General features: G+C 40.6%; 14 protein-coding genes across 14 annotated transcripts; 5 read left to right on the forward strand and 9 right to left on the reverse strand.

Annotated features, from left to right (window-relative positions):
* Positions 1-139: 139 nt before the first annotated feature.
* SMY1 (Smy1p) lies at positions 140-2,173 on the reverse strand (the record flags this gene model as incomplete). Its single annotated transcript, XM_448996.2, has 1 exon — positions 140-2,173. One exon carries the CDS (start codon positions 2,171-2,173, stop codon positions 140-142), a length of 2,034 nt encoding a protein of 677 aa, XP_448996.2.
* Positions 2,174-2,694: 521 nt separating this feature from the next.
* Positions 2,695-3,870, reverse strand: VMA5 (H(+)-transporting V1 sector ATPase subunit C; the record flags this gene model as incomplete). The annotated part of the gene is made up of 1 exon (XM_448997.1): positions 2,695-3,870. One exon carries the CDS (start codon positions 3,868-3,870, stop codon positions 2,695-2,697), a length of 1,176 nt encoding a protein of 391 aa, XP_448997.1.
* Positions 3,871-4,390: 520 nt separating this feature from the next.
* TEF4 (translation elongation factor EF1B gamma) lies at positions 4,391-5,623 on the reverse strand (the record flags this gene model as incomplete). Its single annotated transcript, XM_448998.1, has 1 exon — positions 4,391-5,623. One exon carries the CDS (start codon positions 5,621-5,623, stop codon positions 4,391-4,393), a length of 1,233 nt encoding a protein of 410 aa, XP_448998.1.
* A 784-nt stretch (positions 5,624-6,407) lies between these two features.
* Positions 6,408-7,769, forward strand: RRP14 (ribosome biosynthesis protein RRP14; the record flags this gene model as incomplete). Its single annotated transcript, XM_448999.1, has 1 exon — positions 6,408-7,769. The coding sequence occupies one exon, from the start codon at positions 6,408-6,410 to the stop codon at positions 7,767-7,769; it is 1,362 nt and encodes a 453-aa protein (XP_448999.1).
* A 413-nt stretch (positions 7,770-8,182) lies between these two features.
* On the forward strand, positions 8,183-8,500 carry GVI51_L05071 (uncharacterized protein; the record flags this gene model as incomplete). Its single annotated transcript, XM_449000.1, has 1 exon — positions 8,183-8,500. The coding sequence occupies one exon, from the start codon at positions 8,183-8,185 to the stop codon at positions 8,498-8,500; it is 318 nt and encodes a 105-aa protein (XP_449000.1).
* Positions 8,501-9,316: 816 nt separating this feature from the next.
* On the reverse strand, positions 9,317-10,327 carry MDH1 (malate dehydrogenase MDH1; the record flags this gene model as incomplete). The annotated part of the gene is made up of 1 exon (XM_449002.1): positions 9,317-10,327. The coding sequence occupies one exon, from the start codon at positions 10,325-10,327 to the stop codon at positions 9,317-9,319; it is 1,011 nt and encodes a 336-aa protein (XP_449002.1).
* A 659-nt stretch (positions 10,328-10,986) lies between these two features.
* Positions 10,987-11,403, reverse strand: SRX1 (sulfiredoxin; the record flags this gene model as incomplete). Its single annotated transcript, XM_449003.1, has 1 exon — positions 10,987-11,403. One exon carries the CDS (start codon positions 11,401-11,403, stop codon positions 10,987-10,989), a length of 417 nt encoding a protein of 138 aa, XP_449003.1.
* Positions 11,404-12,129: 726 nt separating this feature from the next.
* On the forward strand, positions 12,130-12,873 carry CYT2 (cytochrome c1 heme lyase CYT2; the record flags this gene model as incomplete). The annotated part of the gene is made up of 1 exon (XM_449004.1): positions 12,130-12,873. The coding sequence occupies one exon, from the start codon at positions 12,130-12,132 to the stop codon at positions 12,871-12,873; it is 744 nt and encodes a 247-aa protein (XP_449004.1).
* Positions 12,874-13,294: 421 nt separating this feature from the next.
* Positions 13,295-14,929, reverse strand: CAB3 (phosphopantothenoylcysteine decarboxylase complex subunit CAB3; the record flags this gene model as incomplete). The annotated part of the gene is made up of 1 exon (XM_449005.1): positions 13,295-14,929. One exon carries the CDS (start codon positions 14,927-14,929, stop codon positions 13,295-13,297), a length of 1,635 nt encoding a protein of 544 aa, XP_449005.1.
* A 90-nt stretch (positions 14,930-15,019) lies between these two features.
* GVI51_L05181 (uncharacterized protein) lies at positions 15,020-15,334 on the reverse strand (the record flags this gene model as incomplete). The annotated part of the gene is made up of 1 exon (XM_449006.1): positions 15,020-15,334. The coding sequence occupies one exon, from the start codon at positions 15,332-15,334 to the stop codon at positions 15,020-15,022; it is 315 nt and encodes a 104-aa protein (XP_449006.1).
* A 298-nt stretch (positions 15,335-15,632) lies between these two features.
* Positions 15,633-16,628, forward strand: CCE1 (cruciform cutting endonuclease; the record flags this gene model as incomplete). Its single annotated transcript, XM_449007.1, has 1 exon — positions 15,633-16,628. The coding sequence occupies one exon, from the start codon at positions 15,633-15,635 to the stop codon at positions 16,626-16,628; it is 996 nt and encodes a 331-aa protein (XP_449007.1).
* A 35-nt stretch (positions 16,629-16,663) lies between these two features.
* Positions 16,664-18,436, reverse strand: PRP40 (snoRNA-splicing protein PRP40; the record flags this gene model as incomplete). Its single annotated transcript, XM_449008.1, has 1 exon — positions 16,664-18,436. The coding sequence occupies one exon, from the start codon at positions 18,434-18,436 to the stop codon at positions 16,664-16,666; it is 1,773 nt and encodes a 590-aa protein (XP_449008.1).
* A 349-nt stretch (positions 18,437-18,785) lies between these two features.
* ARC19 (Arc19p) lies at positions 18,786-19,301 on the forward strand (the record flags this gene model as incomplete). Its single annotated transcript, XM_449009.1, has 1 exon — positions 18,786-19,301. The coding sequence occupies one exon, from the start codon at positions 18,786-18,788 to the stop codon at positions 19,299-19,301; it is 516 nt and encodes a 171-aa protein (XP_449009.1).
* A 349-nt stretch (positions 19,302-19,650) lies between these two features.
* On the reverse strand, positions 19,651-20,568 carry ASF1 (nucleosome assembly factor ASF1; the record flags this gene model as incomplete). The annotated part of the gene is made up of 1 exon (XM_449010.1): positions 19,651-20,568. One exon carries the CDS (start codon positions 20,566-20,568, stop codon positions 19,651-19,653), a length of 918 nt encoding a protein of 305 aa, XP_449010.1.
* Positions 20,569-21,827: the final 1,259 nt, after the last annotated feature.

Consider the following 21,827-nt stretch of genomic DNA (forward strand, 5'->3'; position numbering starts at 1 on the left):
TTCCAGTTCACCACTCAAATGCGATGAGCTTCGAAGCCAACAGTGCAGATTACTTATTATATTGTGTTATTTTGGACTATATTAGTTCATTATAGATTATATTGGTAGTGGAGATGGTGAAGTGAGCCGCATGGCAGGCCTACGAGCCGGCCTCAGGTTCGTTCTTTGGCTTGACTGTGTTTAGACTAAACCCTTTCTTTAACGGCTTTGGTTGAAATGAATCCTGGGAAGTAATTGTGGTCATGCTGCTAGTAGAGACTTTGCGACCTCCCCAAAAGTTGCCAGTTTTCGAGGAAGATGATACAAACCCCCACGATTTAGATTGGCCGTCAGACTCATCTATGGGCAACATTGTATTTATTGAGGAAGAACTTACCGATCCCTTCCTTGGTGAGCTCTCAGTAGAACTAATCACTACAGAGTCTCTTAGTTTGGCTTCGAGAATCTTGATCTTTTCTTGTTGTGACTTAGATATATTCGATAACGCTTCGAGTTCTTTCTTAAGAATACCATTACTCTTCAGTATATCTTGTGTAGAACTTTCTTGATTTTGTAATTGTTCGACTAATCGGGAGTTCATTGTTTCCAATGTTCGTATCTTAGCGTCTTTGATCTCGCCATCTCCTTTCAAGATAGAGTTCTCATGCAATTGACCCTCCAGTTCTAGTTGCAACTGAGCAACACTTTCACATTTCTCCATCAAAGTTTGAATGATCTTTTTGGTATCCTCAGACTCCTTGGGATCAATGTTATTGAACAACTGTGTCATCGTCTCTAATTGTTCTCTTAGTTTCTTTATCTCATCATTCTTCTCTACAATCTCGGTTTCTAGCTCCTCAGTCACCTTTGCCTTCTTAACAGTGTCCGCTAGTTTATTAAGCTCAGATTCTAATAGGGTTATCTTTTGATCATAATTATTTTCTATAACCTTCATATTATCGATCAAAAGATCAAGCGTCTTTTTGGAGTTCAAACCGGTAACGTCTGCCCTTACAAAATTTAGAATATTTTGCAACTGAACACCAAATCGTAGAGTGGCGATAGTCTCCTCATGGTGCGATTTATCATCGAAACAATTTAACACAACACGGGTGCGAGAGTTACCACCCAAAGCTTCTTGTATTAAGCCAGTTAACTGTGAGTCCTTGTATGGTACTCGCTGCAAATCTGAACTATTAACACTTGGAACCAACTTGTTTTCTATATATAGGTGGTTCTTCTGTTGGTTTTGAAGCACAGAATTGACCACACTTTCCAAGTTGGAAATCGAGAGATTCAGCTTTTTTATATTCTCTACACCTAACTTCTGGTCCACGTCCTTTTCAAATCTGTTAGAACCGCAAAGATCCGCAAACATTATATTCGATGAAGTGATCGTCCCGTGTACTCTATCTAATTGTTCAACAGAGCATCTGATAACAACATGCGAAGTCGATCTTTTACTATCCATCTTCTTTTCAGACGCTTCCTTATTATCCTGTATCAGTTTCATTACTCTATCAAACTCTTTGATACTATTTATATATTCATTATTGGCTTCCTGGTAATATAGCCCAAACTTCTTAGTTTCGTGGTGCGACTTTAACGGCTTCCTATCATCTGCAGAATGTAACATGTCATACACCTTCTCCAAAGAGATTTCTAAAGCAGAAATTTGAATATTTACTATTGTATTCTGATCTTTCTCTAATTCTCTCTTTTTTTGTATAATGTCCTGAAACGTGAGTGCAATAATACCGTCAGAATCTTCGTTCCCAAACAGTGTAAACGACTTACCACTTCCAGCTTCCCCATAACTAATTATACTCACATCATAGCCATCATATATATCCTTCAAGACAGATTCTGATAGACTTTTGTGAATGTCTACTAATGGTACTCCTACGTCGTACACCTTTTCAAAGTTGAATATGCTCTCATCTGCAAAATTGGTAATCGGGTAATGAATAATCGTATTATTTTCTTGTAAAGTGAAATGCCTTACCTGTTTCACCACATCCTGTGTATCAGCGCTACGCTGTTTTTCTAACTCTGCTAACTTCTCCTTATTTGCAGTGGCCAGTCTTACAACTGCAGTCACTGGACTTGGCTCAATAGGCTTCGCAGTCAACGAAATGAGATCCGACGGAAGCCTTTCAGTATCTTTAGAACCCAAACTCCAATGCATAACCATCGTAACTCTCTATGATCTTGTATCAATGCGGGCCCTGTAAGTACTTATTCAATGTCCCTTATTAAGTGTAAATCACTCCGCCGACTCGCCACTGGTTCACTATAAGTATCAATTACCAGCAATGGTACGGGATATTTATACTTGGAACTAAACCGATCTAAAATATAAACCTATTGAGGCTACAGTTTTGACCAAAACAATGCGATTTACTGTACTTCAACTTTCACTTATGTCTTCCCCCCGTATTTTTGACTTTTTATGGAAACCTTCGCTGGTGAACGATTTTTCCTCGCCAGCGAAGTTCAACTGTTGTCATATTTTCTTGTAAAAATGAAACATATATTGTTAAGTTGAGAGACTGTTTGAGTGTAGGAGTGCTTGATGGTAGGTAGCGATAGACTATATTAAGTTGAGTTCTTTTGCCATTTATGTATGTACTTTTAGATTATTATATGTACTATGGTAGGTAGCGTTACGAAATGTTCTCCAGAAACGCAATTAAGCTATGGGGAGGTAAATCACTACAATTTGATGTGATAGAATACAAACGGTTCATAATCTGCGTCCACCAAGTTTGCGTATTGGTGTAAGGACGTGTCGTCTTTGCTAATCTTACCCTTCTTGTCTCTAGCGAAAGCATTTCCACCTAGGAATCCAAACGCATCTACTAGCTCTTGCTTACATTTAGTTACATTCTTTGGGGGTACTGCGATGATCTTAATTATGAAATGTGGAGGAAGCCCATAACGCAACACAGACTCCACGTAGACACGCAGGGCTTTGATGTGGAACCATATCACGAATACGTCGACGAACGCTGTCTTAGCTAATCTTACCAATTGGATACGTAGAGATTGTTCCAAACTTGCTGCTGAATCATGTTCCCTTTTCAATTGATCTATCAGCTCCTCGCTATAGTTAAATTCTCTAGGTATAAACTTCTTCTCTCTGGCTGCCGTGGTAAATTCTTGTGCATTTCTCTTGAATAGGTGGACATTGTACAAGATGTAGTCATCATCCTTTGCAATTATACCAGCAGATCCCGGAACTACATTTTTACTCAAAGTCTCATAGGTCTTCTCAAAATCGGCTTTCAAGTTCTTTGGTACAGCAATTAACACAGTGGTCAAGTACTCAGAGTCTAGGATGAAATCGTCAGATTTAACAATATCGTGTAGGGATCTTACCGACAAGTCTCCTGTCTTCTTTCTCTCTGCTGCAGCCAGATTGGACTTTGCGTTTGTGTAGTTTGTGTAAGTTGCTCTAACATCAAGATCTAGCTGTGATGCTTCGTCTGACAAATTGCTCATCAATTCCTTGATTGATTTATCAAGCTTGAATTTCCTTGTTTGCCATTCAAAATGTTCTAGATACTCCGGAATCGGCATATTGTTAATAGGTATAGTCTTATAATCGTTAGTAGATGCCTCATTCATACCAGATAAAATTTCGACAATCTTGGAAACCGATGACCCGACCTGGTTATCTATCTTACTCAAGTCCTCAGACTCCACTAGCAAATTGTCCAGAGAACCAATTTTAAACTCAGGTATCTTGAAATCAGACACGAACGTCCTGCCTCCAAGTAAGTTATTCTTCAGCCATGTGTCTACATCAGCTTGACCACTAGCAGGCTTCGCATTTCCTGGCAACGACACCAGAAAGAAATCATTAGCAGTGTACAACGCAGTAGCCATTTCTTTATAGTAGTTGATTTCTAGTCCTATGCACCGGAAAAGGAGAAGTGGGAATAATGCCTGTACTAGTATCAAAAACCAATTCAGTAAAGTTCTATTGAGAACTATACGATCTAGCAATAATTGACTTGCTTAGTACGATTTATTCATCCATAATTGGCACTATCTACACTTCTTTTCAATATTTTTCCTGACCCTTTATGAGCTGAATGGGCCCTGGTTGGAATATAACGACGCACGTCATAGTTAACCGTATCCTTAAGCTATGGGCATTACAACAGTAAGTGTAATTAATATTCACATTAGTCATATAGTTTGCAGCGTATACAGTTCAATAGTAGCTACTTTTCAATAACATGTCTGCTACCTCGGATCTGTATTAATGTTGGTCGCGTAGGTTATATCATAAAATCGGTATTAGACATACATAATATATATGGGGATGGTAAAAAGATATAGAAAATTGTTCATTATACAAGGAAGGAGCCAGTGAAAATGCTCTTAAACCAAGTCAATTAGCTTATTTCAAAACCTTACCGTCAGCGATTTCCTTAGATTCACCGTTGACAACAACTGGCTTATCCCAAGCCCACATGTTGTTGACAAATTCCTTGTCTTCTTCCTTAGTTGGGTCCAACTTGGTGTATTCGTAGGATTCCCAGTCTGGGGCGACGTCGAAGGCTGGGACGTGGTCTTGACCTCTGACCATGACAGCACCGACGATACCGTTGTTGTTGTTTTCACCATAGACAACTAGACAACCGAACATGTACTTAGTGGAAGCGGACAGTCTGTTGAAGAAACCACCGACCAAGTTGTTGGACATGAAAGTCATGGTCAATTCGTCGTTGTACTTGTAACCGACCTTCCACAAGGAGTATTCTTCTGGGTTGTAGTGTTCCCAGAACCATGGCAAAGCAACTGGTCTGGTGTCTTCGTTGGAGTACTTTCTCTTCCATTCGTCTAGGACGAAAGTGGATCTACCAAGAGCTTCCAATGGGTGCTTTGGCTTCTTTTCTTGTTGTGGAGCTTCAGCAGCTGGCTTTTCTTCCTTCTTTTCAGCCTTCTTCTCAGTCTTCTTTTCTTCCTTCTTCTTAGTTTCCTTCTTTGGAGTCAATTCGATGTCCTTCTCAGCGAAAGCTGGGAAAAGAGATGGAGAGGACTTGATGATTGGGTGGTCCATCATAGTCTTGTACCATCTAGTTAGAGCTGGGTGAGCCTTTGGGAATTCAGGGCCGAAGATTAGACCGAAAGCCAAGACACACATGTAGTAAGCGTAGACGTCAGCCAAAGTAGCTCTTTCATCGACCAAGTAAGTGTAGTGGGTCAATCTTTGTTCCATGAAGTCAGCAACCTCGTTGATCAAACTGAAGTGGTAGTCAACGGATGGCTTGGTGTAAGCGAACTTCTTGATGGAGGTCAAGTACAAAGCACCAAGGTGGTTGAACAAGTCAACGGTAGTCATGGACAACCATTGTAGGACTTGAGCCTTCTCAAGCTCGTTCTTACCTAGCAAATCAGCCTTGACCTTTTCGTCATCGATTTGGTTAACCAAGTAGTTGACAATGGCAATGGACTCGGTGATTTGAGTACCGTTCTTTAGCAACAAAGATGGGATTCTGTGTCTTGGGAACTTGGCCTTCAATTCGTTTGGATCTTCAAGAACTTGGAAGTCCAACTTGAAGTGCTCAATGATAGCCTTGGAAGGAGCGGCTCTTGGAGTGTTGTAGATGAACAATTTACCTTGGGACATTTTTTTCTTGGTATGCTTGCTTAGTGTTCCGACTGAAAATGCAACTAAAAACACACAAATTAACACAAATAGTATACAAAAAAAATAATTAAAGGTAGAAATGCATGCAAATTATATACTAGGAGAACCCAAATGGTTCTAACAAACTTCTAATACCCAACTTTCTTTTTTTGATTTTTTTTACTAGGTTATTACACAATACTCATTGCACAAACTGCAAAAAATGATAGGAAAAATTTTCTCTACAGTAAGGGCATCGACTGCAAACGTTGCAACATCCACCCGAAAGAGCATCGACGTCTCTCTGATGTTTAATGGCCAGGGTAGTGATTTCAATCCATAAAAATTGATTTCACACCAATAGAAGCATATGAGTGACATAGTCACATGAGAAATGGTGATAACGTTGAACACCCCTCCCTAGTTACATTACACATCCCCAAATAAAACCCTGCCGGACCAACTACTATCTATAGGTAATACAAAATAGATGATAACATGCTGAATACTATCCCAAGTAGCGTATTTACTTCTTAGTATATATACAAGGAAGCGTATTATTTATAATCATGTGACTTTTTCGTATATATGAACTGAAAAATTTGCAGGGCATCGATTTTCTGTGAAAAAAGTGAAAAAAAGCGATGAGCCCAGTGGGGGCGGTGATGAGCTTAGAGAGCACTGGAGTGGGAGTCGCGATGAGCTATAATATATGTAAATTATTTATGTTATATAGTGCTAATATGGTGTATATTTGTAACAGAAGGGTAATACGGTGACGACCATGAGTGATTTACTAGAAGAGAGGTTGCGTGCGAACTCGTCGGCTTTTGATGGGCTGATGGCGTTGATTCCTGCGAAGTACTATTACGATGAGAAGACGCAGGACCAATGGAAGATGAAGAAGAAGGATAAGTCGCAAGTCCGCGATGACAAGTTGAAGAAGCTGGACCCCGAACAGCAGGGGGATGAGGTCTCGAGCGCTTTGGATGTGATGAAGAAGCGGGAGCAGAATGCTGTTCCTGTAGAGCTTCCTGGTGCGAAGCTGAATAAGCTGAATAAGAAACCGGTAGCGGATGTAGATGGCAAACACAAGGCCTTAGGAGGCGAGGTGGTAGAAGAAGCTGAAGACGATGATGAGGATGAAGAAGATGAGGACATAAAGGTTATATTTGATGATGAAGGTAATGAGATCAAACTGGGCGACAAGCAACGTGAACAACGTGATGAGCCAGCGGACGCTGAAGAAGGAGAAGATGATAATGACGAAGTAAATGGAGAAAAGTCAACTAAAGAAGTTACTAAGAAATCAAATGAGAAGGCTAAAAAACTGAAAAATGTTGAGGAGCTAAGATCCAAGCTTCAACAGAAGATACAAGCTTTAAAGGAGAAACGTAAAGCTCCAGGTACCAATGTTCAAGGTGCTGCTAGTTCTAGAGAAGCCATCCTTGAGCAAAGGAGGAAAAGAGAAGAAGCCAGAAAGAAGAGGAAACTTGAGCATGCAAATGGTGGTGACAGTGATGACGACGATGACGACGACGACGAAGACCACTCAAGTGAATCGGAAAACGAGGATGACTTGGAAGAAAATCCAAAGAAGAAGCAAAAGAAGAATGGTGTCTCCGCCAAGGATGTCATGTTCCAAAATATTATCTTTGATGATGGTGATAGAACGACCTCTGATTTGCAAAGGCTCAGGAAACAGCCAAACGGTAAAAAGAAGGGACCCGCAAAGAACGACATTAAAGCCCATTTAAAACTACTGGAAACTAAACAGAACAAAATTCAAAACAAAGATGAACTAGAGCAAATCAAACTAAAAGAAAAGGAAAAATGGCAAAAAGCTATGCTTCAAGCGGAAGGTATAAGACTAAAAGACGACGAGAAACTTCTTAAGAAAGCACTTAAAAGGAAGGAGGCCAAGAAAAGAAAATCTGCTCTAGAATGGCAAGAAAGAAAGAGAACGGTTGCAACTAATATAGCAGAAAAGCAAAAGAGAAGAGAGGAAAACTTGCAGATAAGGAAGCAAAACAAGGGTCAGAAGAAAAATAAGCAGCAGAAAATGAAGAGGAAATTCACAGGTTCTATTGTTCCTAAAAAGAGAGCTGGTTTTGAAGGTCGTCTAAAATCTGGCAAAAAGAAATAGAAACAATATCTTTACCAGTCGAAGGTATAATTTTCAGGTATTTTGCTGAATATTTTAATCGCATAGCAAGCAATTGCCATTTTTTTTGCTCTCACTAAATTTTGTTACTTTTGATTTTTTTCTGCATAATCTTTGAAAGGCGTGTACTTATTTGAAACTTAATCTATTTGTTATTGGCTTGATTATATTTCTCCGGAAAACCAACATCAGGCCATTGGGGTTAAATCAGATTTTTTTTATTCACCTTGGTAATGGTGGCATTATGATAATTATAATAGAATAATTCTGTAGCTATTATTCAAAATACTTAAAAAATAAACCTGCATTTTATATTAACGAAGGAGTTACATAAATGCTAAATAGAGCTTCCAAGCCAATGAGAATTATTTATCGAACTCAAAATAGAGGTCATAATGATTACTGCATCCAGGATTGAATTTAGACTCACAGTAAGGGCATCGCAGAGGCTCCTTACTTGTCTTGTACTCAGCAAACGTCATTGTAGTGTTACAATTTCCACACAGGACAACTTTCTCTTCAGTATTGGAATGATAGCGGAGTACTTCATGGCTTGTAGATTCCTTATGACACTCATAGCATGGGTAGAATGTCTCGCAGCATTTAAATTTCAATGCGATGATGTCGAGCTCCGAGTGCCAATGCTCACAACGTGTGTGATTGTCGACAAGTTTTCCTTTCAGCAAGATTTCTGTCATATTGCAATTTTATAATTCTGTTCTACATTAGTTAATGTACATTTAAGATCATGGTCTTTTATTATAAACTGTAATTTGACACATTAGTCTGGTTTTTATATATGTTGGTGAATTTTGTATGGTGTAATATTTTATGGCCTGGTTTTCTGATTTTTGCGATTTTTTCGCTCATTCAAAAATATACATCCGGTTTCGCTAGGTTGTTCTAGTCATGAAAAGGTGACTCAAGGTTGGGAGGGTAAGACATGAGCAAAAACCTACTACCATTTACACAGGATAAGCTATCAGAATATTGGCATTTACTTTATAAACTATGTAATGTAATGCTTCATTTACATACAAGAGGTTTTCTAAAATAATAAAGCAGAATAAATTTAAACAATGGGAAAAAATAGTAAAGGGAAAAATGTGTAGTCAATATTGACTATAATTACATGAATAATATCTATTAGTAACAGAAAATCGAAGAGATGAAAACCTCGATAAAATAGTAAATAATAACAAGCACAATAAACATAAGTCGTCTGAATCACTGTAACACACAAATTGGAATTCTCAAAGTCAAAAAAAAGTAATGAAATAAATGAATAGTTAAAAAAAGCATGTGATTGTAAATGGGGTTTCTTTGTGTGTAATAGCAGGCAAATAGCTAAAAGATGAACGGATAAGAAATGATTCGATCTAGTACTGCCAGCTATAAGCAAATGCAAGCAAAATGAAAGAAATAAATAGTGTCCGAAATTCTGTTTATGATCTTGTGAAGGACATAAAGACATCGAAGAGGGATTCCATTCATCCTTTAATCATTATTTATCATGTGATGATCCCGACTTAATTGCTGGACTTGACGAAGTTGATACCCTTTTCGATGTTCTTCTTCAAGGTCTCCTTACAAGTGGCCAACATCTCTTCCTCTTCAGCGGAGATGGTACCAATTGGGTGGATCTTAACAACACCTTCCTTTCCTAGAGTAACTGGGGAAGCAAAGAACTCGATACCTTCGCCCTTGTATAGAGGGGAGTCGACGAAAGATGGTTCGACGACGTTTTGTTCACCGGCGAAACCGGATAGGACAGCGTTGGCGAACAAAGCACCGGCCTGGGCCATGGATAGAGTAGCGGAACCAGCACCGTTCTTGGCCTTGACGACTTCGTCACCACCGAACTGGATTCTCTTGATCAAGGCGTCCTTTTGGTCCTTGTCCAATTTATCACCGTACTTGGTCTGAGATAGAAGTGGGATAATTGTGATACCAGAGTGACCACCAACAACGTTTACTTTCTCCTGGGTTGGGTCAGTGCCGACAACTTCGGAGATGAATCTGGAAGCTCTGATGGAGTCCAATGTGGTGACACCGAACAACTTCTTAGGGTTGTACACACCTTTCTTTTGCAAGACCTCGGCGACAATTGGCACGGTAGAGTTAACTGGGTTAGAGATCACCAGGATGGCAGCGTTTGGAGCAGACTCGGCAGCAGCGGTGGCCAAGTCACGCACGATACCGGCATTGATGGCAAACAAGTCATCACGAGTCATACCTGGCTTTCTAGGCACACCAGCAGGAATCAACACCAGGTCGGTGTCCTTCAAAGCATTCTTCAAACCATCGGCCTCCTCGGGAGTGAAACCCTTCACAGTAGAGTTCGTTGGGATGTGCGACAAGTCACTGGCAACACCAGGAGCACCTCTAAGATCGTACAACCTCAGATCAGTAACCTTCTGGTTCAACTTCAACAGCAACGACAATGGCTGCCCAATACCACCATTGGCACCGAGAACTGTAACCTTGTATGGATTGATACGTGTAGAGGAAAATGCCCTTCTGCTAATTCTAGACAACATGCTGTGTAATTATTTTTTATTTTAGACTATATTTTAGTAGAGTAATGCTATGAGTGCAGTACAAATCAGTACCATAAAGACATAAGCGCTTACGCTGAAAAGAAGAAAGAACTGCCAGCTATTTATACCAGTGAAGGACAGGTCCCCCCTGCCCGCAGAATCACCGATTTGTCGGAGTGCGCGGTTTATTGAACCGATTCCCTCCCATCTGTACAGCAGTTTCTGCGCTTTTCACAAAGTAGCTCACATCCCCCCCCCTTTGACACCAAAAGGCTCTGCGGGCTCTGCGGGCTCTCTAGTCAGCGCTGCAGTTCGAGGTCTTCGAGGCAAGGGCTTCTGACCAATGAGACCGTAAACGTTGTGCGTGATGAGTTATTGTCACTATGTACAAGGTTCTGGATCGTATGTTGGTATCTGGTTATAACACCGACGGCGGGGTTATAAATGGTAAATACGTAATATGATATGCTCATACCTGTATCGAAGTGCAATATAGCTGCAGTATGCAACACAACGCACTTGATGTGTGTTGCATAACATGGTTAACGCTGACTTAAACATTGTAATCTTATTGGTACATAACATTAGACATAAAACACATACAAAAAAAAAATGACGTAAAGATTCATAAAAACGTTTCAGGCTTCAGGCTTCAGGCTTCAGGCTTCGAGCTGTCTTTGCATGTCCGCTTTCTCGAACATGGTGTCCAGCGACTCACCCACATATAGTTTCAACTGGTGTCTTGTGGCAGGCAACACCTTGGCCCTCACTGGGATATGTGGGTCATTCTGTTCCTGAGCCAGGCGGTCGTAGGCTTGGAACCTGTGGCACCCACCGAACGCAAAGTAATAGCTCTCGCCATTCTCACGCACGCACATCACATCGATGGGTGGGAGCTGCCCGTTGAGCTCAGTGGCACCTTCCAAGGAACACGTCTTGCTGGCCATGGGCTTACCCTTCATAGTCGACACCATCGCATCGATCTTCTGGTAGTCCAGCACTGGGACAATAGGCCTGTGGATCTGGGACAATGGGATCTCGGAGACTTTGTGTAGGTTTCCACTCTGTAGCGACATATTCAACTGGTGTAAATTGTATTTATATTTGTAACTTGTATTTGCAACTTGTACTTATAGTTTGTTGTTGATTTTGTTTTCTGTCAAGGTAGCCTATACACAAGAGAGCTACATACGCGATGCCGATGGGCCCTTATATACTTTTCTAATAAACACATTCCCTTGATAAGAGTGTTTACAATTTACTGGTTAGCACTTAACTAATTGAGATATAGTAACCGGGCTCAAGTAATGAATTACACCCTCTGGACCTTCTCACTTGAACTTCTGCAAGACCCCCCTCCCCCATTGTCTCTTGCACACTGTAGTTGGGATATTGCACCACCATGCACCCTCCACCCATTGCTGGCCACTTTCCTCATGGCCCATTCCATTACCAAAGATAACATTAATAATAAAATGTCAAAAAGCCTAATCATCAACCCCATGACAATCGAGACCCACCAGGCGATCCGGGTTCCCTTAGTAAGTGATAATTGATTCTAGAATGATTTCCAGATTGCGATCTGAATGGGTACTAATCCCTACTAATGGTTACTTCTAAAAGGCTTCAACGGTGCACCAGGAACAATAGTTTGTTGGAAATCGCATAAAGGCAAAACTCTGGTAAATCGGGGATTGCATAATCATACCAGTGCCAAAAACCGGCAAGGTCAAGAGTTAAAAGCGGCGCGGAGTTATACGTAATTACAGGTAGCCTGTGATAAGTTATAAGACAAAGAAGCAATGACAGACGGAGATGAGTCCAAGTGTCCAGTTCCACATGATCAAAGAGATGTATGGCTGAAGCATAGCCAGCAAGCGCAGCAAGCTCAACAAGAGCAGAAACTAGCACAGCAGAAACTAGCACAGCAGAAACTAGCACAGCAACAGGATCAGCCTAAATGTCCAGTCGATGACCATTCTAAGGATGTATGGCTGAAATCAGGCAAGAAGCATGGGGAAGCGGCAAATGACGTCGGTCTGGCTTCCGAGCGTGATGTCAGCAGTATACCCAGAACAGGTTCTGAGGGGAACTGGGTATATCCATCGGAAAAGCAGTTTTTTGACGCCATGAAAAGGAAGAACTGGGACCCCCAACCTGAAGATATGAAGACCATCGTGCCATTACATAATTATGTTAACGAAAGAGTGTGGAGATATATTAATATGTGGGAGAATGGTCTAGGAGGGGACAGCTGCGGTGGAATCAAATTGACTAACTTTAAAGGCCAGTCAAAAAAACTTACCCCAAGGGCATGGTTCAGGTCCACAATATTGGGTATGGCTAAACCTTTTGACAGACACGATTGGACAATAGATAGATGTGGGAAGACAGTTGACTACGTAATTGACTTTTACTCTGAGGAGGTCAAGACTAGCAAGGACAATATTGCAACTGAACCGCAGATATATCTTGACGTCAGACCAAAGCTAAACTCTTTTGAAGGTATCAAAATGAGAATACTCAAAAGTGTAGGTCTCTTATAAGCTGACCCCCCCTGATCTTTCTAACTCTTTGCTGCAACTTGTATATACATATTGATGTTTATAATTTATTCCTGACGTATAGAAAAATGTAAATATTTATTCTCTGAGAAAAATACACACCTCTAGTATTTTAGAAATCCTCTATCTTGAGGCAAAATATGCTTCTTCTCCAACTATACTACAATATTCTAAATAGTAGAAAGTGTATAAGCTTGCAAAAATTTACTATTAATTTTGATCGGTGAATCCTCTAGATAAATGATGTCAATTATTAGAGTAGCTCATTAAATGCATGTAGTTTTGAAAAAAATATTACAAACAAGCTAGAATTCACCCGAATATTACAATTGAATGGTATTATCTGTATGCATAGACGCCATAACTGGCAATTAAATTCAAGTCATTCCAGAACAAAATATATTCATATAGGTTTGGATTCAGATTCTTCTTTTAATATCATTCTATCTTTGTCAACATTATGCCCATCTTCATCATCTTCGTCGTCATCATCATCATCTTCTTCTTCTTCGTCATCGTCATCATCATCCTCTGAATCAGTCTCATTCTTTCTAAAGCTATCATCCTCATCCTCATCCTCATCTTCATCTTCATCTTCATCTTCATCCTCCTCCTCGTCTTCATCTTCATCTTTTTCTGGTGTTGTAGTATCCTCATCCCTAGCTTTTTTGATTTCATTAATCTTCTTCCTTACAATTTCAACTATATCGGACCATTCTCTCATACCACCCATACCAATATCGCCGCAAATTAGGACTTTCTCGACAGGCTTCAAGACTGTGATATATGGCATATCAGATGCTAGTATATTGAGATGTTTTTTGGTCATGGGATTGATATACATGAAAGTATTCATTGCAGGTGCTGCGTATATTGGTGTATTAGGAGACCAATCTCTCAGTACTGCTGTTAGTAAGTTATTGCTGATACCGTTTGCAATTTTTGCTAGACTGTTAGCTGACAATGGGACTATCAGAAATATATCAGCCCATTTCCTAAGTTCATGATGCAGTATCATATCTCCCATCTTTTTGCAATCCGACCACACATCCTCTTCTCTCCAGATCTTGACATGGGTAGAAATCTTTAAACCATTCAAGAAATGTTCAGCTGGCTTGGTTACAATTAGTTGTATCGAAATTTTATCTGGTGTGTATAATTTGAGCAGCTTATCTATAATCAAGGGCACCTTTATAGTTGCAACAGATCCAGTAGCACCTATAAGGATATGAAATTTCTTATCATCTTGTCTTAGGAAATACTCAGAAAAGGGAATTTGAGGGCCAGAAGTGGATCCAATAACCTCTTTTGAACCGCTAGCACCTGAAATGCCACTTTTCTTACTTTTCAAGCTCTTTTCTTTGCCATCTGTCTCGTTAGAATTATGTTCATGCTTCCTAGACTCAAAGAATATGAAGTCACCAGGCATATTCACTATAGAGTTTTTCTGTTCGGGCACGGCCTCAACTTCATCCTTTGTATTACCTTTTACCGAATCCTTTGCATCTATACTGTTGTTCTTACCCTCAATAGCTAAACTGTCTATGGATGTCGTGGACTTCCCGGGCTTGCTAGAGATGGAATACCTATGATGGGATGTCTTTTCATTTTCATCAACTGTGAATGATATAGTAGATTTTGGTGAAGTAATCGAAGCTTTCCGCTCCACTGTGATCCCGTTAGCATCCGAAATGATCGATGCGCCGTCATCGTTACCGTTGGGAAACTGTATTATCCCCGAAGAGAAAGATATATTCCGAGAACCGATCACTCTCCCGTCACCAGACGACATAGACACCAGCCCGTTCCCATCCACACTCTTGTTCTGACTGAGAAACTCGTTGTCCATCGGCACCGAGCTGTTCTCCTTCGCGCTTGTATTCAGTATTCCGCCACCAACTTTCTTCTCTGAAGACCGCAGGTCACGCACGGGCACAGGCCCAGTACCAGATATATGTAACTTGTTGGTCAGTATCGACACAGGCACTTGCTCCATCTGCACATCCTTTCGCATATCCCTATCATCATCGGACCCCATGGTACTAATCCCTTTTACTATGACCTTATAAACACCCTTTCCTTTCTGCTTATTCTAAATGTAACTCACAAGTAGTAGACTGCCAAACACTCAAATACACAGTTTCTTTGGGCAGCAATACCAATATAGCGGGGCCAACAACTTACTCATCGATGCCCATTTTATTACCTTATTTTTTATTGTTTGTATAGCTTCACGCCCATTAGAAGCTTGCCTGCCGTGTGGATTCGGTTGTCTCGGCAAGAAACGTTGTGCAGTTGGCACCGAACGAGGTGCTTCTCTGCGGCATTGCTCTGCGGAAGTGCCGGAAACTGACGGAATTTCCGAGATTTTTTCGGCTTTTTTTTGTCTTTCACAGATAGTATGTATTCGTGTTATGGGATGTCTGTGATCACGTGGCTTCATATATTTGTGAACGATAATTAGGGTTTGACCGCGTCAGTTAGCCCTAAACCCTAATTCCTCTCTTTCTTTTTTTCCATTTTTCTTTCTTTTTTTGGCGAATTTCGTATGTTTTAGGGTTCTTCTCTGATTTCACGTTTCCTTTGTTTACATTTTTCTGTTAGGGCAAATAGCCCTGCTGCTCATCGCCTGCTGCTCATCGCCATTATAGTGTGTCATAGGACATTGCTGCAGTGATCTTATTATAAATACAACTGGTGAAATCTTGTCAGGTTATATTGGTGTGCAGAGGCAGATATGTATGATGAACGCTGAAGTGGCGGAGCGGGTATTGAGACCACTGAAGAGCACAACCTTGAAGCATGTATCGGTGCTGCTGGGAGCTAGGATAGAAGCCACCAAGAGTGCGCGGATCAGCAGTATTATTAGTCAGTGTGCCGTGCTGGACAGGTTGCGGTGCCGACGAGATGCCGGGGATCTAGTGGTTACTGCAATCGATGCGGGAGTCTCTAATTTCGCGTATTGCAGTCTGCAGTTAAGAAAGGATCGTAAGCCACTGCTGGTGGGGTGGGAGAAGTTTCAACTCGAGAGTAAGTTTGTGGATGGCCACATGGATGGGGATAAGCTGGCACTAAACCCTGAGAATTTCTCGAGATTGGCCACAAAGTTGTCACAGTACCTGCTGGCGCTGCCGTATGCCACTCAACTCTATGCCATTGAAAGACAAAGAGCACGGTCAATGTCCTCCAAGTTTGTTCTAGAGCCGGTCCTTAGATCAAATATTTTGGAGTACCTTCTTTTCTCCACTTTGGCAAACGCTAAGGAAACTGGACGTGGAACTAAAGACTATGAGATCATCTCTTCTGACCCTCAGAGAATGGTTAATTATTGGGTTACAGTTGGAAGCTCAAATACTAAGTACCAGGAACTCATTCTTGATAAAAATAGTAAGAAATACAGGATAGCACTAGTTAGTGATATTCTGTGTAATTCAGTGCATGATGATTGGGATTTTGGCGTGGAATTGACAAGCATATGGAGAAGAAGGATAGCAAAGGCTCAAAATAAAAAAACTAGCGACTTGAAATTATATACGCTGATTGAAAATAGCGATACAAACTTGGGCACAAAGAAAGATGATGATCTAGCTGATTCATTCTTACACGCTTTGATGTGGTCAAAATGGCTGAATAATTATGAGACCTTAGTTTACGAGATAGATAATAAGCCATTCAATGACTTCGAAACGGGTGTGCTGGAGTTGATTAAAAATATACAAATTCCTAAAATACTGTAAATTTTTTTATTGATATGCGTTTAGGATATGGTAAATCAGTAATCCATCTGAACTAAAGCAGTGGCCTTTCTTTTTCGGCTTAAGTTTTGAGTATTAGCTTGCGGCTGTTTACTGGGCACAAACGAACTGAATAATTCCTTGATTATATCAGGCTCATTTTCTAATGCTTTATATTCTGGTTTATTCTGAATAATGGCAACAGCGTCTTCAAATCTACCGGGTTTGGTAACAAAAGTTCGATGAAAAAGTGCTACCAAGTTATTTTTTTTAATTCTTGTCATGTTCAAATTCCTCTGCTCTATTTCTTTCACCGTATCGTATTTTACAGCAATTGCCTGTTTGACAACTAGCTGTGTGTCCTTCTCATCTAAAAGAGCTAGTTTGCCATCCTCGTGTATGATACCAGAAATGTTTTGAAAGTTCGCCTTTTCAAATTCAGTTATATTTTTTGATATCCTTGTAGAGTCTTCAATACCTGCCCAAACATAACTATTATCAATTAAAATCTGTTGTGCAACAGAAGCATAGCCATTAATAGCAGCTTTTTTCTCATTAGTATAATCATAAAATAGATCTAATGGTGATGATCCATTCCTACCAACTAGTTGCAGAAAGGCTTTCTCGGATTTTATCTTGGGATAGAGTTCGGACCACTTCGAGTCAGCTCGTATATCCAGCTTTGGTTGCTTCAGCATCACCTTAAATTGATCTCTTGCCATTCTATTTCTACTATAGTTCTTCTTCTCGATATCACTCACCTTCGATGCAAGGTTACCCTGAATTATTTTTACTAATTCGATGTATTGGTTCAAAATATCATGCTGTGACAATAATCGAAAATGTTTATTAGCAGCAAATCTTTTGTTTCCTGTGATGTATTCACGTTGCAGTTGTGACCAAGTCATTTTAACTTCGATTGTACTTTCAATGGTATTTGGTGGGGCTATCAATATGCTCCTCAGATATTCATTTACCTCCCTTAAAGCTAATTCTTTAATACTTTCATCTTTCTTATCCTTTTCTTCTCTTAGTCTTCTTATGTAATCGTTAAACTTTCTTTTCATCTCTTTCTCAGGTACTACAGCATGTTTAAATATCGATTCATTGGCGAGCATTTTTTTTACCGTTGTCCACCTAGTGTAATAATGTATGTTTTTATTGCTCTTTAGTAAGTTACCAAATGCCTCCAAAAACTTACTTGCCTGAGCATGGTCTTTAATTAACTGCTCTTCTGATCTATTCGATAGATATTTGTCCAAAATGTTTTGTTTCCAAAGCGGATCATCATCTACTATCCAAAACCTTTCATCTTTTAAGCCCAAATCGACAACCATTTTATGAAAAGACCAAGAGGAATCCACCTGGTGTTCTGATAGCATATCCATGAAGGCCTTTTCAGCTTCATCTTTCGTTAGACTTTTCACGTTTAAGATTTTGGAAGTGTTTGCGTATTTTTCTGTGTTATTAGTAGTGGCTAAAGCAACTGTATTTCCTTTGCTATGCTCGTTAGTGTTAGCTGTGTTCTTGACTTGATCTATCGTAGTCTTCTTGATTTGACCTGTTTTAGTTTTCTTTTCAGTAGCCTTTTCCGCAAGTGGATTATCCCATCTTGATTCTTTTGTCTTCACATTGTAGTAATAGACTTTACCTTCTTTGGTCTTGGCAACATTCCAGCCAGCATCTCTTAGTTTCTGTTTCAAGTCTGTTGTATCCTCAACAGGTTTGTCCCATCGAGACTCCTTGGTAACGGTATTGTAATAGTACACCTTCCCATTACTATCCGTGGCTTTTTTCCATTGGCCCGCCATCTATAACTGCCAACTATACCGGATGCTCTAATATAGGATTGCCTGCTATAAAAGATCAATAAAACGCATAAACTGTAACAGTACTGGCTCAGATATATGCTTCAATGCTGAAATCAAGTATCCGATGAGGTCTAAACCTTCTTGCTGACTTAGAATAGCTATGTGATATTTTTCAATTTTCACGTTGTCTGAAGGGACTTCTCTTGAAATGTTGGAATTTTAAAGGAGTTTCCGAAAGGGAGATCATAGAATAGTAGCAACTCTTGTAGATTAAATCCACACAATTGTTTAAGCAGTTATTCAATAGCATCAGTGTTCATAATTTGCCAATCCATCATATCATAAAGCCATGTCCCAGTCATTACGTCCTTACTTGAACGCTGTCCGTTACTCGTTGCAAGCAGCATTAACATTATCGGATTTCTCATCCTTGGAAGTTGAAAGACATAACAGACCTGAGGTTGAGGTACCTAACACCAGTGCTGAATTGTTGTTACAGCCAATGCATATTTCTCGTAATGAGCACGAGCAAGTTTTGATCGAGCCTAGTGTGAATAGTGTACGTGTGAGTTTGAAAGTAAAGCAGGCAGATGAGATAGAACAAATCCTGGTGCACAAGTTCACTAGATTCTTGGAACAGCGTGCAGAGGCTTTCTACATTCTGAGAAGAGTGCCAATTCCAGGATATAGTATATCATTTTTGATTACAAACAAGCACACAGAATCTATGAAGACCAACAAGCTGGTTGATTTCATTGTTGAGTTCATGGAAGAAGTTGACAAGGAGATCAGTGAGATGAAGCTGTTCTTGAACGCTAGAGCAAGATTTGTTGCTGAAGCATACTTGAGTGAATTTGTATATTGAAAGTGGGCAGCCGTTTCTGACATGCTCAGTGTTGTGTTATATCACACCTATGTGGTATGACTTGTATAATGATATAAAAGATTGTTTTTACCAAATAACTACGAATAAATATAACTATAGTTATTTATTTACCGGAGGCAGAACTAGACGATGAATCCAACTCAATTGGAAACGATGTCAGTTCAGGGACGGTGTGTACTGCTCTCTAAACTAAAAGTGCTCTACGAAACTGTTCGAATTATATGGCATCTCGTGAGCCTGCGATGACAAGATAGGCGTAGTGTTAAGAAGATTTGTCTATATCGTTCCTATGCAAAATTACATCTGTGGGTTATACAGTAGTTATAACCTAATTGGTAGAGTCCTGTGGTGTTGGAGCAGTGTCCGGCTCTTTTGCTGTATCGTTCTCAGTTTTCAGCTTCTTTGAAGAATCAGCTTTTTCGTCTTCATCTCTATCATGCAATCGTACTTCCTTTTCGGTGTCTGTAGTTTTATCATTTGGGGCGGCAGTTTCCGTCTGGGCGTCACCTTCTTCGTCGTCCTCATCATCCTCGTCCTCTTCATCGCCGATCTCTTCGCCATCATCGTCATCTTCTGCCTCTTCGCCATCTATTATTTTGTCGGTCTTGTCATCTTCGTTTTCCAGATCGACTTCTCCGTCTACATCGACTTCGACTTCTTCTTCTTCGTCTTCAGCCTCTTCTTCTTCTTCTTCTTCTTCTTCCTCTTCTTCTTCTTCCTCGGCCTCGTCTTCTTCATCTACGCCTGGTTGCTCAGGTGGGTATATGTCAGCTTCATTTTCATTATCCCATACAATGTTGAATCTCGTCACCCTTGGCTTCTCTGCCAATATGTTTCTCACGATGTGGTCCACTTGCACCTTCTGTGGAGGGTTCTCCCTCAGCTCTTCGCTGTCATACTCGTTATTCACATAGTAGCCTACTCTCACAAACTCCCTGCCGTCGTAAGAGCAGCTCAGCAGGATCACAGTAACGCTGACCAGCTCGCTGGCCGGGATCAGCTCAGCGGAAGGCGGGTCCGCCGTGAACACGAACTTATTCACACCGACAGGGACGGGGCCCACCAGGATAGAGTCCAGCTCCTGGTCGTGCTCGAGCGACCGCGAGGACCCGACGTAGGTCAGTTTCCACTCCAGATCATTCTTCAATGGCTCCAAACACTCGAAAGTGATCTCAAACTCGTAAGGATCAGTGAACTTAGCCGGGTTGTTCAGCACTTTTATACCCAATAGCGATACAATTGACATTTTTTTCTTAGTCCTTACTTCCTTGCTAGATCCGGTATATTAAGCAACTTGCTGTCTTATAGCTAAAAACCTATTTATGGCAAATACCTATGTGCAATAACAGTTAATATAACTTAATGCCCTTTACGCGATGCAAGTCTCAATAGTAAAACAATTTTCATTTGTAAGACGCGTCTAAGTTTGGCTTCCCAAACGACATTTTCGTACTTTAAGTTCATCACATCACCACTGTGTGAATGGTGCCAAGTTAAAAATGGGAATTACCCGGCTACATATACACACAGACATATCCAAGACTACGGGAACACATGATAGTTTTGTACCAAGTGATTTTTGAAAGTGTTCAACACTTTATACGTGTATCAGGTGAATTGTCTTTTCCCAGACGGGCTTTCCCCCCGGCTTTAACGTTTTAAGTCTACATCTTTAGTTGAGACCCGGGGTGTAGGTGTGTCTGTGTATGGATTATATTAGATGCAACACATAATTGACAGGTGTGTGTGTGGTGTGCAGGTTTTGGCTGTTTTTTCTGGGCTGTATGTCGCATCTACCAGCCCCCTTTCATGTGTGTAGCACAGGTAGATGTTTTACCCAATCAGGGCATATTTGTAGCGAACCCTATCACAAGTGCTGACGTGGCTCAACTTCATCTCATTGTTTAGCGTTGTTAGCGCTATAATTAGTTAGAAGTGAAGAGCCAAGATTCCCGCTTTAGGAAGTCTTAGTGGGGTTCTAGAATCAGAGAAAGAGAATCCAAAAAAAAAAGAAAAAACCCGTCTCTCATGACTTGGGCAGCACATCCTCTTAATTTCCCAAAAGAAGAAAGATATGATGAGTGGTGGGGTGGCGAGAACAAGGTGGGGGAGGCTGCTTACATTCCTCTTAGGGAAGGGCGAGAGAGATCCCGTTGCGCATGAAAAAAGGAATCTTGTGTGAATCACTGATGATTCGATGCACGTCAAAAGCGTTTTGCAGCGTTTCGCAGTGAAGAGACACAGTCTCTCACTGTCTCACAAAGAATTCAGCTTCATGGTGTCGACAGAGAGTGGCGTTGGTGGAAGCCTATATAGATGTCCGCCCCGATCGCCCGGATCAAAGATCTTGCTGCTCAGCCTTCTATGCTTTTGTTCGACTTATTCCCATCCGGGTAACAAGATGCAAGAGTCTGGAACTTCCTTGCTCTGGGTTGTAGCGCTTTCCTTTCTTTTTGCCTATATGAAGCAAAGCAAATCAGCACCTTAACACAAATAATCTTTCTT

Source organism: Nakaseomyces glabratus, chromosome L (assembly GCF_010111755.1).
Source record: "Nakaseomyces glabratus chromosome L, complete sequence".
NCBI lineage: Eukaryota > Fungi > Ascomycota > Saccharomycetes > Saccharomycetales > Saccharomycetaceae > Nakaseomyces > Nakaseomyces glabratus.